At 50.7% G+C, this 13,345-nt stretch overlaps 1 protein-coding gene across 1 annotated transcript; it reads left to right on the top strand.

The window, feature by feature from the left end:
* Window positions 1-9,337: 9,337 nt before the first annotated feature.
* On the top strand, window positions 9,338-13,029 carry DAND5 (DAN domain BMP antagonist family member 5). Its single transcript, XM_004748318.2, has 2 exons — window positions 9,338-9,742; window positions 12,081-13,029. Exons 1-2 carry the CDS (start codon window positions 9,416-9,418, stop codon window positions 12,324-12,326), a joined length of 573 nt encoding a protein of 190 aa, XP_004748375.1. The 5' UTR covers window positions 9,338-9,415; the 3' UTR covers window positions 12,327-13,029.
* The last annotated feature ends 316 nt before the right edge of the window (window positions 13,030-13,345 follow it).

Genomic DNA, 13,345 nt, shown 5'->3' with positions numbered 1-13,345 from the left:
GAGAGAGGGAGAGAGAGAGAGTGCACGCACGCAAGCGGGTTTGGGGGTAGAGGGGAAGAGAGAAGCAGACTCCCTGCTGAGCAGAGAGCCTGATTCAGGGCTGGATCCCAAGACCCTGGGATCATAACCTGAGCCAAAGGCACATGCATAATGACTGATTCACCCAGGCACGACTCCCTGGAGATTTCTTGTACATGCTGTGTAGCTGTTTTTCACCCTGTGGGTCAGGGGGCCCATTATTGACTCAGGAAATCAATGAGCTGGGTTACAACTTAGCATTTATTTATTTACTTCCAGGTTTATAATTAAGGGGAGAATGGTTCATAGAAAACTCTTTTTTTTTTTTCTCCCATAGAAAACTCTTTATTTTAAAAAATGATTTATTTAGGGACGCCTGGGTGGCTCAGTGGGTTAAAAGCCTCTGCCTTCAGCTCCGGTCATGATCCCAGGGTCCTGGGATCGAATCCCGCATCTGGCTCTCTGCTCAGCAGGGAGCCAGCATTTTAAAGTGTGCTAGTCAGTGGCAATCAGCACACCCACACTGTTGTGCAATCATTACCACCATTGAGCTCTAAAACTTTGTCGTCTTGCAAAACAGAAACTGTCCCTGTTAAACACTAAGTCCACATTCCTCCCTCCCCCAGTGCCTGGCACCCACCATTCTATTTCTGTTCGTATGAATCTGACGACTCTAGGGACTTCCTATAAGGAGAAGGATACTGTATTTGCCTAATTGTGACTGGCTTATTTCCCTTAGCATAACGTCCTCAATAATGTCCCCATTGCAGCCTGTGTTAAAAGTTTCCTTCCTTTCGGGGCACCTGGGTGGCACCTGGGTTGAGCTTCTGCCTTCAGCTCAGGTCATTGTCTCAGGGTCCTGGGATCGAGCCCTGTGTCAAACCCTGCATTGGGCTCTCTGCTTGGCCCCCTCTGCTTCTCTGCCTACTTGTGATCTCTGTGTCAAATAAATAAATAAAAATCTTAAAAAAAAATAATTTCCTTCCTTTCTAAGACTGAATGACATTCCATCATATGTATTTACCACATTTTGTTAATTCATTCATCCGCTGATGGATACGTGAGCTGCTTGCGCCTTTTAACTGTTGTGAATAATGTTCCCATGACCTTGGGTGTATAGTGGTTATTTATATAGAAAAAATAGAATAAAATAAAAATATCAGATTGTATCACATGTAGTAAGGGTAAATATCCTTCGGTAAAACTTGTATTCTATCACATATACTGTGTATATATATATACATATGTATATATATGCTAGTGTTCCAGTTGCAAATGGCGCTAACAAACTTTGCCCCAAACAACCATTTTGATTTTGCTCATAGAGCGTGTAGGTCAAGAATTTGGATATCAGGGATGCCTGGGTGGCTCAGTGGGTTCAGCCTCTGCCTTCGGCTCAGGTCATGATCCCAGAGTCCTGGGATCAAGCCCCGCATCGGGCTCTCGGCTCAGCAGGGGGCCTGCTTCCTCCTCTCTCTCTGCCTGCTTCTCTGCCTACTTGTGATCTCTGTCTGTCAAATAAATAAATAAAATCTTAAAAAAGAAAAAAATTTTGGACATCAACAAAAGCCAAACTATGGAAAGAGCCCAAGCGCGGTGCCCATCTGATGATGGCTGGATAAAGAAGATGTGGTGTGTGTCTCTGCAATGGACTATGACTCAGCCATCAAAAAGAACGAAATCTTGCCTTTTGCAGTGAGGTGGATGGAGCTAGATAGAGGGTCTTAAGCTAAGCAAAATAAGTCTGTCAGGGAAGGACAAATACCGTATGATTTCACTCCTATGTGGAATTGGAGAAACAAAACAGATGAACACATAGGAAGGGAGGAAAAAAGAGAGAAGAAAACAAACCATAAGGAACTCATAACTAGGGGCGCCTGGGTGGCTCAGTGGGTTAAAACCTCTGCCTTTGGCTCAGGCCACAATCCTAGGGTTCTGGGATCAAGTCCCGCATCAGGCCATGTGCTTGGCAGGGAGCCTGCTTCCTCCTCTCTCTCTGCCTGTCTCTTTGCCTCCTTGTGATCTCTGTCTGTCAAATAAATAAATAAAATCTTTAAAAAAAACCCTGAAACTCATAACTATAGAGAACGAATTGTGGGTGGATGGAGAGAGGTAGGGGGGTATGGGCTATATGGGTGATGGGAATTAAGGAGGGCTTGTTGTGATGAGCGCTGGGTGTTGTATGTAAGCAATGAACCACTGAATTCTACTCCTGAAATCAATATTGTACTGTATGTTAACTAACAAGGATTTAAATACAGTTTTGCAAAAAAAAAAAAAAAAAAGGAGGGGGGATTTGGGAAGTGTGCAGTGGGGATGGATGGCTCCTCTCTACTCTATGCTTTCTGCATCTTCAGCTAGGAAGAATTTGAAGTTGAATGAATTGATGCCTGGCTACCAGAATCATCAGAAGGCATCTCCCTTCATTCATGTCTTGTTGTTGATGCTGGCTGAAGTCTCAGATAGGCTGTTGGCTGAATATCCTCAAGAAAGTGAGCCAACTTGAACTTCCTTACAACATGGCAGCTGGGTCCCAAGGGCTCTAGGCTGAAGGGCATGGCATTTTGATGACTGAATCGCAGGGGTCACATGACATCATTTCTGCTTTATGCTGTTGGCGGAGTCAGTCATCAGGTTTGTCCAGATTCAGGAGGCGGGGTCAAAGATTGTCATGCAATCAAAGGGTTTTCTCCCTTTTTTAAGTTCTCTCTCTCTCTCTCTTTTTTTTGGATTTTATTTATTTATTTGACAGAGAGAGTGAGAGACCACAAGCAGAGGGAGCAGCAGAAGGGGGGTGGGGCACTGAGCAGGGAGCCCTGATGAGGGACTCCATCCCAGGACCTGAGATTATGACCCGAGTTGAAGACAGACGCTTAACCAACTGAGCAATCCAGGTGCCCCCAGTCAGAGGATTTTCAAAGTCACATACAAAGAATTGTGTGTGGGGGTGGGGCATACTGTTGAGGTCTCTTTGGAAAGTACATTCTGCCACCTCTGGTTCATAGCATAAAGTGTATTTCTCACTGCAGTTATTTATAAAAAATAATAGTTAAAAAAAAGTTTCAGGGGCACCTGGGTGGCTCAGTGAGTTAAAGCCTCTGCCTTCAGATCAGGTCATGATCTCAGGGTCCTGGGATCAAGCCCTTCATCGGGCTCTCTGCTTAGCAGGGGGCCTGCTTCCCTTAAATTGAAGTTTTATTTAAATTAAAATTAGAATTTATGTAGCATAAAATTAATTGTTTTAAAGATTTGTTTTTATTTATTTATTTATTTATTTGAGAGAGAGAGAGACAGAGCGCAGGGAAGGGCAGGGGGAGAGGGAGAGAGAAAGTTTAGCAGACTTCTTGCTGAACTCCCGGCTGACACAGAGCTCTATCCCACAACCCCTAAAGTTAATCATTTTAAAGTGAACAATCCAGGGGGGCCTGGGTGGCTCAATCAGTTGAGCATGGGACTCTGGGTGTTGGCTGAGGTCCTAATCCCAGTGTCCTGAGATCGAGCCCCATGTTGGCTCCTTGCTCAGGGTAGAGTCTGCTTCAAAATCTCTCTCCCTCATAAATATATATATATATAGTATATAAATATATAAATAACGTTAGCAGTCCTGGGTGCCTGGGTGGCACAGTCAGTTAGGTGTCCGATTCTTGGTTTCATGATCTTGGGGTCATGAGATCAAGCCCCGCACCGGGCTCTACTTCAGCGGGAAGTTTGCTTGGGATTTTCATTCCCTCTTCCTTCCCCTCCCACACGTGTTCTTTCTCTCTCAAATAAATAAATAAATAAAAACTATTTAAAAATAAAATGGGGGCGTCTGGGTGGCTCAGTTGTTAAGCCTCTACCTTTGGCTCAGGTCATGATCCTGGGGTCCTGGGATGGAGCCCCGCATCGGGCTCCCTGCTCAGCGGGAAGCCTGCTTCTCCCTCTCCCACTTTCCCTGCTTGTTTTCCCTCTCTCGCTGGGTTTCTGTCAAATAAATAAATAAAATCTTTTAAAAATAAATAAAATAAAATGAACTATGCAGTGGCTTTAGCACATCCATAGTGCTGTGAAACTACCGCCTCTGTAGTTCTGGAGCATTTCCATCGCCCCAAAAGGAAATTCTATCCCTGTTAAAGTCACTCCCGCTTACCCCCTCCCCTTAGATCCTGGTAACCAGTAGTCTACTTTGTCTCTACCAATTTGCCTAATTCTGCATATTTCCTATAAACGGAGTCATTTGTGACCATTTGTGTCTGGATTCTTTTTTTTTTTTAAGATTTTATTTATTTATTTGACAGAGAGAGAGATCACAAGTAGGCATAGAGGCAGACAGAGAGAGAGAGAGAGAGGAGGAAGCAGGCTCCCTGCTGAGCAGAGAGCCCCATGCGGGGCTCGATCCCAGGACCCTGAGATCATGACCTGAGCCGAAAGCAGAGGCTTTAGCCCACTGAGCCACCCAGGCGCCCCTGGATTCTTTTACTCACCACGTTTTCGAGGTTCATCCGTACTGTAACACGTATCAGTATCAGTACTGTCGGACTGAGTTGCATCCCCCCTCAACAATTCATATGTTAAAGTGCTGGTTCCCAGTACCTCAGAATGTGACCTGGGTGGCTCAGTGGGTTAAAGCCTTTGCCTTCCGCTCAGGACATGATCTTAGGGTCAGGGGATAGAGCCCCGCATTGGGCTCTCTGCTTGGTGGGGAGCCTGCTTCCTCCTCTCTCTGCCTGCCTCTCTGCCTACTTGTGATCTTTGTCAAATAAATAAATAAAATCTTTAAAAAAAAAAAAAGAAAGAAAGAAAAGAAAAGGAAAGGAAATCCTGGGGCACCTGGGTGGCTCAGTGGTGAAGCCTCTGCCTTCCGCTCAGGTCATGATCTCAGAATCCTTGGATCAAGCCCCATGTCGGGCTCTCTTCTCGGCAGGGAGCCTGCTTCTCCCCCTTCTGTGCCTGTCTCTCTGCCTCCTTGTGATCTCTGTCAAATAAATAAATAAAATCATTAAAAAAAAAGGAAAGAAAAGGAAATCTGGACACAGACTCACACGGAAGGAGAACCACATGAAGACACAGGGAGATGATGGTCATCCACAAGCTAAGGAGAGAGGCTTTATATGTTCAGAATAAAAATGAGCTAGGGTGACCCCTCGATCTCAGATTCCTAGGCTCCAGAACTGTGAGAAAATAAATTTCTGTTGAGGAAGCTCCCTAGTCTGTGGTCCTCTGGGATGGCAGCCCGAGCAAATTAATATGTACCTCATTCTTTTCTATGGCTGAATGATATTCCATAGTAGGGAGCTTTTCTTTCTGGAGTAACAAGATGGAAAAAAACATAAATGTCCAAGACTAGAGAGCTGGTTAACGAAACTACTAAATATCCAAAGGATGGAATACTATGCAGATGTTAAAAAAGAATAAAGGTCCTCTTGGGGTGCCTGGGTGCCTCAGTTGGTTAAATGTCTGCCTTTGGCTCAGGTTGTGATCTCAGGGTCCTGGGATTAAGCCCCGCATTGGGCTCCTTGTTCAGCGGGGAGTCTGCTTCTCCCTCTGCTTCTGCTCCTTCCCCCTCTGCTTGTGCTCTCTCTCTAAAAGAAGGAAAGGAAGTAGAAAGAATAAAGGTGCTCTATAGATCATGGTTCTCAGAGTTTGGTCCCCAGACCAGCAGCAACCCCCCACTGACCTGGAAACCTGTAAGAAATGCAGGTTCTTAACCTCCATCCCAGAATCAGATACTCTCCCATGAGCCTTCCAGGAGACACGGAAGCATTGCTGAGGTACCAGATTCCCTCCTGTATATGACCGTACACACTAGGGGTTCATAGCAGCCCCAACATGGTTTTTAAAAACACCAGTGCCTGGATCCCATCCCCAGAGATTCCACTGTAATTGGGAATCACCCAATTAGAACTGACTTTAATGGGCAGAGTCATATTCCAGATTGTTCCTTGCAGGATTCATTGTGATGGGCAATGGAGAAATAAATTTGGGAGATAGGTGTGCAGCAGAATACTCTTCAGAGTAGAAATGAAGCAATATGAAGTGGGTAGATGAAAGTTAAAAGGATGTGTGTGTGTGTGTGTGTGTGTGTATAATACCATGTATATTAAATTTAAAACAACAAAACAATTTTATGTATCCGAATGGATACATATGTAGTAGAACTATGAATACAGGCATTGGAATTACAATTGATCAATTCAGGAATTAGGAACAAGTATAGCACCAGTTTCTCTCATATCTATAATTTTTAATTTTTTTTTAAAGATTTTATTTATTTATTTGACAGAAATCACAAGTAGATGGAGAGGCAGGCAGAGAGAGAGAGAGGGAAGCAGGCTCCCTGCCGAGCAGAGAGCCCGATGCGGGACTCGATCCCAGGACCCTGAGATCATGACCTGAGCCGAAGGCAGTGGCTTAACCCACTGAGCCACCCAGGCGCCCATAATTTTTAATTTTTAATTGGGGTAATGAGTACAGGGGTGTTTGTTATATATATATACGTATTTTTAAAAATATTATTTATTTATTCGACACAGAGAGAGAGATCACAAGTGGGCAGAGAGGCAGGCAGAGAGAGAGAGGGAGAAGCAGGCTTCCTGCTGAAGAGAGCCAGATGCAGGGCTCGATCCCAGGACCCTGAGATCAAGACCTGAGCTGAAGGCAGAGGCTTAACCCACTGAGCCACTCAGGAGCCCTATATTTTTATCTATACTTATTTGAATGCCTGAAATAGTTCACTTATAAAGCAAGGGAGCAGACCAATCGTACAGATTGCTTTCATTTGTACTTTTTTCTTCTGTTTCCTTTTGTATACTTAAAAATTTTTAAAAAGATTTTATTTATTCATTTGAGACAGATACAGAGAGAGAGAGAGCATGAGCAGGGGCAGGGGAGGGAGGCAGAGGGAGAAGGAGAAGCAGGCTCCCCCCTGAGCCAGGAGCCAGTTGTGGGGCTCTATCCCAGGACCCTGGGGAGATCATGACCTGAGCCAAATGCAGAAGCTTAACTGACTGAGCCATCCAGGGGTCCCAAAACAACTTTTTTTTTTTTTTTAAGTAGTCTCCACACCCAGTGTGTAGCCCATGGTGGACTTGAACTCAAGACCCTGAGGTCAAGACCTGAGCTGAGATCAAGAGTGGGAAGTCGAACCAACTGAGCCACACAGACATCCCCAAAGCAATGTTTAAACTCTAAAGTGAAGCCCTTCCCCAAAACAAAAATTGCTGCTCTTTTCAACATGGAAATTCAAATGCAAACACAAGTAACGCATAGCTGTAAATTCTTGTCCCTCTCTCTCAAAAGGTCAGCATACAATAGATACCTAGTTTTTGTTTGTTTTTAAAGATCTGTTCATTTGACAGATAGAGAGCACAAGTAGGCAGAGCACCACGTAGAGGCAGAAGCAGGCTCTCCACTGAGCAGGGACCCCCGACTTGGAGCTCAATCCCAGGATCCTAGGATCATGACCTGAGCAGAAGGCAGACACTTAAGGACTGAGCCATCCAGGCACAACTAGACATCCAGTTCTGATTTTTTTTTAACTGAATTTTTCTTGGTTATATTTTCAGGCACAAAGGAGCTTCCTTAGCCCTGTACCACTGGGTAGTATTATGGGATTATGCCTGGTGAGTCTGGGGAACAGCGAGGAGGCCCCCTGTGGCTGGAGGGAGAAAGGGGGTGAGGATTGGAAAGCTGAGGTTGAGATAGTGGTGATAGGAAGGGACAGAAAGACATCGCTGGACTGCCCTGAGGACTTGGGCTGTTCCCCTGGGTGAAGTGGGAGCCCTGGAAGGTTCTGAGCAGAGGAGAGAAATGCCTGGACACAAGTATTCACCGGCGCCTTCTGGTTGCTGTGGAGGCAACAGACTTGGGGGAGAGGCGTGGGGGCGCGTGTAGCTGGAGCACCACTGTGGAGGGACAGTATTGGTTCAAGTGGGACATAATGGCTGTGTCCGGGTGGGGGAACGAGAGAGGAGTGAGAAGTAGATGGATTCTAGGTAGACTCTGAAGGCGGACGGGACTTGCCGTCATATCAGATGGAGGGGATGGGGGCGTCAGAGAAAGAGGGGTCAGCAGGGCTCCAAAGTTTGGGTCCTTGGCACCTGGCAGGAGCTGCCATCAGCTGGGTCTGGAGGACAGCGAGAGGGCGGCTGGGGGGACGCTGAGGAGCTCGCATGTAGCGGGGTGAGCGGGAAGCCCCCTCGCACCTGTGGCCAGGTGGGGGCATCCAGAAGGTAGACAGCCTGGGCGCGGCCACCGCGCAGTCCCTGGAGCTGCCGCCAGAGGGCGAGCGCGCCCCATCGCCCTCCGCAGCTCCGCGGGGCGCGGGAAGGACCGGGTTTGCCGCTTCTCACGGCCCTGCCGCGGGCAGCTCCTCGCCTGGGTGCGAAATGCGGGCCACGGAGGTGCCAGGGCCTGTCTCGGAGTCCCCGACCCCACCCCCAGGCATCCCCCGGGCTCCAAAGCCTGGGACGCGGCTCCCAGCCTCTTTCTGCGTTTCCAGCCCTCCAGCCTCCACCCCCCACCAGGCTGTTCCCACCACTTCCAACAGCAGCTCAAGGCTCTGCAAAAATGTCACCTCCTCGGGGAGGCCTTCTCTGACCACCCTGGGGGCAGAAGGCCCCGCCCTGACACCTGTAAGGCACATCCTATTTAAATAACTTCTTTACACCGGAGCCTCTGGAATCTTTGTCTGTTTTCTGAACTTGTTTTCTGCACTGAAATGTCAAATGCACAGTGAGGACCCATTTCTGTCTTGTCCTCCACCCCCTCACCCCCGGATCTCCAGGGCTCAGAATTATGCCTGGCCTCTAATAGGTGCTAAAGAAAAAGCAGCTCTAGAGATGTTCATCATAGTTTACTCGTAGTTCTACAGTGTATCAGCCTCTGCTCTAAGCTGTTTACCTGAAGGATCCCACGTGCCCAGGTAGGAAGTGTTAAGAACACAGGATCTCTGTAACAGTAGAGGAAGCTGGGGCCCAGCATGGCTGAGGGGGTTGCACAGCCAGAAAGTCGCAGTGCTGAGGCTGCCACTGGGAGGCCTGGCTGGGATGACTGGTTTTGCCCTCTGGAGGGAGGGTGCCCTGGACCGGAGAAGAAGCTCCCTTCTCCCCTGCCCAACCTCCAGGCATTGTGCCCCAGAGCCCCTGTGTTTCGGGTGGTGCCTTTCCCTGACCCCACAGCCCACCCACCCACAGACCCAGCCCCCACCCAGAACCCTGGCAGGCTGAGGGGGAGGGGTGGGAAACCAGCAGGCCTTGGTTTATTTTCCTCCCCACTGTGGTGTCTCCCGCCAGAGCTGCCCAGTTTGGGGGCAGGCCATTAAAAGCAGGTCTGAAAGGCCGAGACTCCACTCACCAGACAGCAGGGTTGACTGCCCAGGACCCTGAGCCCAGTCCCAGACTGACTGACAGACGGACGGATGTTCCTCGGCCAGCTGACCACTCTCCTGAGCCTGCTCAGTGGGACCCAGTTACACACGGGCTCCTGGAGGCCTGGACTCCTGGGGCCCCCACCTCAGCTCTGGGATGCCACCAATCAGACCCGGGCCCTGGGCCAAGGGACCCTAGGTTCCCAGGGACAGTTCTCTGCCCTCAGCAGCTGGAAGGCCTTCTTGGGCCTGCAGAAAACTGGGCCGCTGGGGAGAGGTAGCCAGCACCATGGGCAGGAGGTGGCCCCGACCGTGTCTCTGCCACTGGACCCGCAGGAAGTGGCCCAGGAGATGTGCAAGGCTGTGCCCTACACTCAGGTGAGGATGGGTGGGGGGAGGGGAGGGTGGAGTTTCAGCATGGGCCGAGGGCACAGGCTGGGGTCCTGCACAGATCTGGGGTCAAGCCCGGCATCCATCTGCATTTCTCCTATCCTCAGTTTCCTCCTACCCAACTAGGAGATTTACCTGGTCTCCCACCCAAGTCTATTTTTCCACTTAACAGCCAGAGGGCACCTGCGCATACCTGAGTCACATTCCCTTCTTCCCCAACTCAGAACCCTCCATGGCTCCCACTTCATCCAGAGCAAAAGCCATGTCCTTCCCGAGGTCCACAGGGCCCTGCACACTCTGCCTCTCACTTCCTCACCCTTGCCTCCTCTCTCTCCCCCTCACCCACTTCACTCCTGTCATACCAGCCACCTGGCTTTTTATCTGGACACATTCAATGTCACAGCTACCTCAGGGCCTTTGCACTGGCTGTTCCCTTTTGCATCTACCGTTCCCTCCCAACTCCCCGAGCATTCTGTGGCTCCTTCTCTCACCTCCTTCAGGTTTTTACTCAGGCATCATTTAAAAATGCAGCACCTGCCACCCTGTTGCCTGTTTCCTGCTTTTTTTCTCACTGCGGAACACATCACCTAACATCTAAAACTGATTTTGAAATTGCATTTATTGTGTCTCCCTCACTAGGATGTCTGCTCCAATAGCGCAGGGATTATGTTATGCCTTGTTTGCTTCCGTAGCCCCATCTCCAGGCCTGGGAGCAGAGCCAGGCACACGATAACCCCTCAGTGTTTGTTGAATGAATAAATGAATGAATGAATGATAGTATCTGCCCTTTAAGGGCTACTGGGCAGTTGAACGAGACAGGTATGGGTATGGGCACCCAGTCACTGCTCTGTAAGTGTTGTGAGAACTCAGACCATGTGTTTAGAACACGAGCTTTGGTGCCCGGTGTACCTGGCTTCAAGTTATGCCTTAACTAATGATTTCTGTGTGACCCGGGGGAAGTGGCTTCCCTTCTCTGAGCCTCATTTCCTATCTTTGCAACAACAGACTTAACAATAGACATGAATTTACGCAAGGTGTTTGGAGCCATGCCCTGCAAGGCATCCGTTCCCAGCACCCCCTGGCTTGTTATTCATTCAGCAAATTTTCGCTGAATCCAGGGGACATGCGGGTGACTGCGTGGCCTTGGACCAGCTACCTTGCCCTGAATCCTGCCCCAGTTGCCCCAGGCAGCCAGGCAGGCACACTGCACCCCGCAGAGGGAACCCCTGGCTTGGGATCCAGCTGTGTACCCTCTCCCAGAGCTATAACTGCCCCAGGATGACACAAAGAATTTCTAAGGGTTCGCAGTCCCTTCATTAAGGGAGGGACTGCTCAGAGCCTCTGGTCTCCTCATATATAAATGAGGATTCCAAGGTTCCGGCCTGGAGCATTGTGGGAGGAGTGAGTTCACCGAAGGTGAGCAGTGCGGGCCCTGGCCTGGTGTTAGGGCTCAGCAATGTCAGCTTTCCGCACGATGGGCCAGCTGAGCCGCCCGCCTAAATAAAGCAGAGAACGTCCCTGTGTCCAGGTATCTTATATTCTAGGAGAGGAACATCCAAAGAGACAGAACTATAAATTACTAGCAGCCCGTGAAGAAAGAGACTGGCCACAGGGATAGAGACCAGGGGGAGACACTTCCTGTGGGGGTGCTTTTGAGGAAGGAGCAGTCGGGATGATCTCAATCGGGATGAGCTCAGGTGCAGGGCTCTGCAGGGGCAACGGGCCAGCGGTGGGCTTGTGTTTGGGGTACCAGAGGAGCAGTGAGGAGGCTGGGGCCGCTGGGGCAGAGTGAAGGGAGGGGGGTTGATTGGGGGGGTCGCAGGGTGGCAGGAATGCAGGGTTTAAACAGAGAAGGACCATGATCTGGGGACGAGTTGATAAAGCCACGAAGTTGGAGGGGACCCCAGAAGGTTTATTGAAGGCCAACTGTGTGCCCAGCAAGGGGCTAAAGGCTTTCTGTTAAATCCCCCCAGGCTCCTATAATACCACCCCTTCCTGCCATCCCTCCTCCCCGGAGGCGCAGCAGACTCCTCCCGATGCCAATCCCCAAGTGACCTCCTCATCATCTCCTTCTCGGAAGAATCAGCCCTTCCCTGTAGTACTCCTGTTGAAAGGGCAAGACTGATTTCTTTCTTGCCTGGCTGAACTTCCACCGTTTCACAGGTGAGGAAACAGGACCAGAGAGGTTAAGTAGCTTGCTCCGAGTCACACAGCCAGGAGGTAGCATTCAGGACCAGAGCCCGGGCCTGTAGAGGTGGGGGTAGATGATGATTCTCCCCATTCGGGCCCCAGACTCCACTGCCCTTGACCCATTTCCCGGCCCCAGGTGCTCTCCCGGCCCGGCTGCTCGTCAGTTCACCTCCGCAATCACCTCTGCTTTGGCCGCTGCTCCTCCCTCTACATCCCCAGCTCGCAGCCCACCCCGCTCGTCCTCTGCAACAGCTGTGTGCCCGCTCGCAAGCGCCGGACCCCTGTCCTCCTGTGGTGTCGGGCGAGTCGCCCAGACTCCCGTCGACGGATGAAGACATCTACTGTGCTGGTTGAAGGCTGTCAGTGCAGCCCGAAGGCGTGATCTGCGCTTGATGGACAGACACACAGACGCAAACTCCTTGGGGAGATGCGGGAGTGGGGGGGACGTGCCCAGAAGACGCTGACCTGGATCATGAGCACTGGGTCAAGAGACCGGGGACACAGGGACAGCCAGACAGGGCTCCAGGGACACCAGATGTATCCTCACTGGGGAGGTGGGGGTGTGGACCACTCACAGTCATAGCACACATTTTTGGAGCACTCTGTTTGCCCCGTCCCGCGCTGAGTGTTTGACACCCACTACTTCACGTCCTCCTCGGAACAGCCCAAGGAGATGCGGGTTGGTATCATCCCATTTCCCAGAGAAGGAAACTGAGACTCTAGGAGGCAAAGTCACTTGCTCAGGTCACACAGCAATAAGTGACAGATCCGGCATTCGAATCCTAGGCCGCGTGGCAACGAATTTTAACCACCAGGCCGGACCCCATCTCATCGAATGGAAGACACGCTCCCAGCTACCAGGAGGACGGATGCTCCTGCGCAGAGCAGGCGACACAGGGATGACCCATTCTTGGGACCTCAAGAAACCAAGGCGGGGAGGCCCACGGAGCCGCGGGGGGAAACGTGTGCTCCCCAAGTCAGGGGCAGGACCATGTGATCCCAGCTGCCCCTTCAGCCCCAGCCCCTTAAGTCTCCATACAGCCCCATGCACAGTGTGGAATTAAACAGGAACCGTGAAGGTTGGCCAAGCCCAGTTGTGCGTGTGTGTGTGTCTGTGTCCGTGCGTGTGTGTGTGTGTTCCTCCAACCAGGGTTCCCTGGGAGCGGTGGCCCTGGGCAGGGGTGTAGGCAGCAGGGGTGCTCCCTCCGTAGCCTGGTACAGGGTCTGCGGCGCAGGAGGGCAGCCTGGCTCTGGGCGGCTGGAACCAGGGCCCTAGCAGATGGGCCCGTCTGGCACAGACGCAGGGACATGTGGCGCTGTCAAGGTTGCCTCCAAATGCCCCCCGGAGCGTGGGGTGGGTTGGGGGGGGTGGCCAGGCCCCTCTCAGCCCTCTTCCTGCCT

The sequence above is a fragment of the Mustela putorius genome, unplaced genomic scaffold (assembly GCF_011764305.1).
Source record: "Mustela putorius furo isolate JIRA1106 unplaced genomic scaffold, ASM1176430v1.1 tig00000095_pilon_pilon_pilon, whole genome shotgun sequence".
In the NCBI taxonomy this organism is placed as follows: Eukaryota; Metazoa; Chordata; class Mammalia; order Carnivora; family Mustelidae; genus Mustela; species Mustela putorius.
The sequence above is the reverse complement of the archived record's forward strand: the minus strand, read 5'-3'. Positions and strand labels throughout refer to the sequence as shown.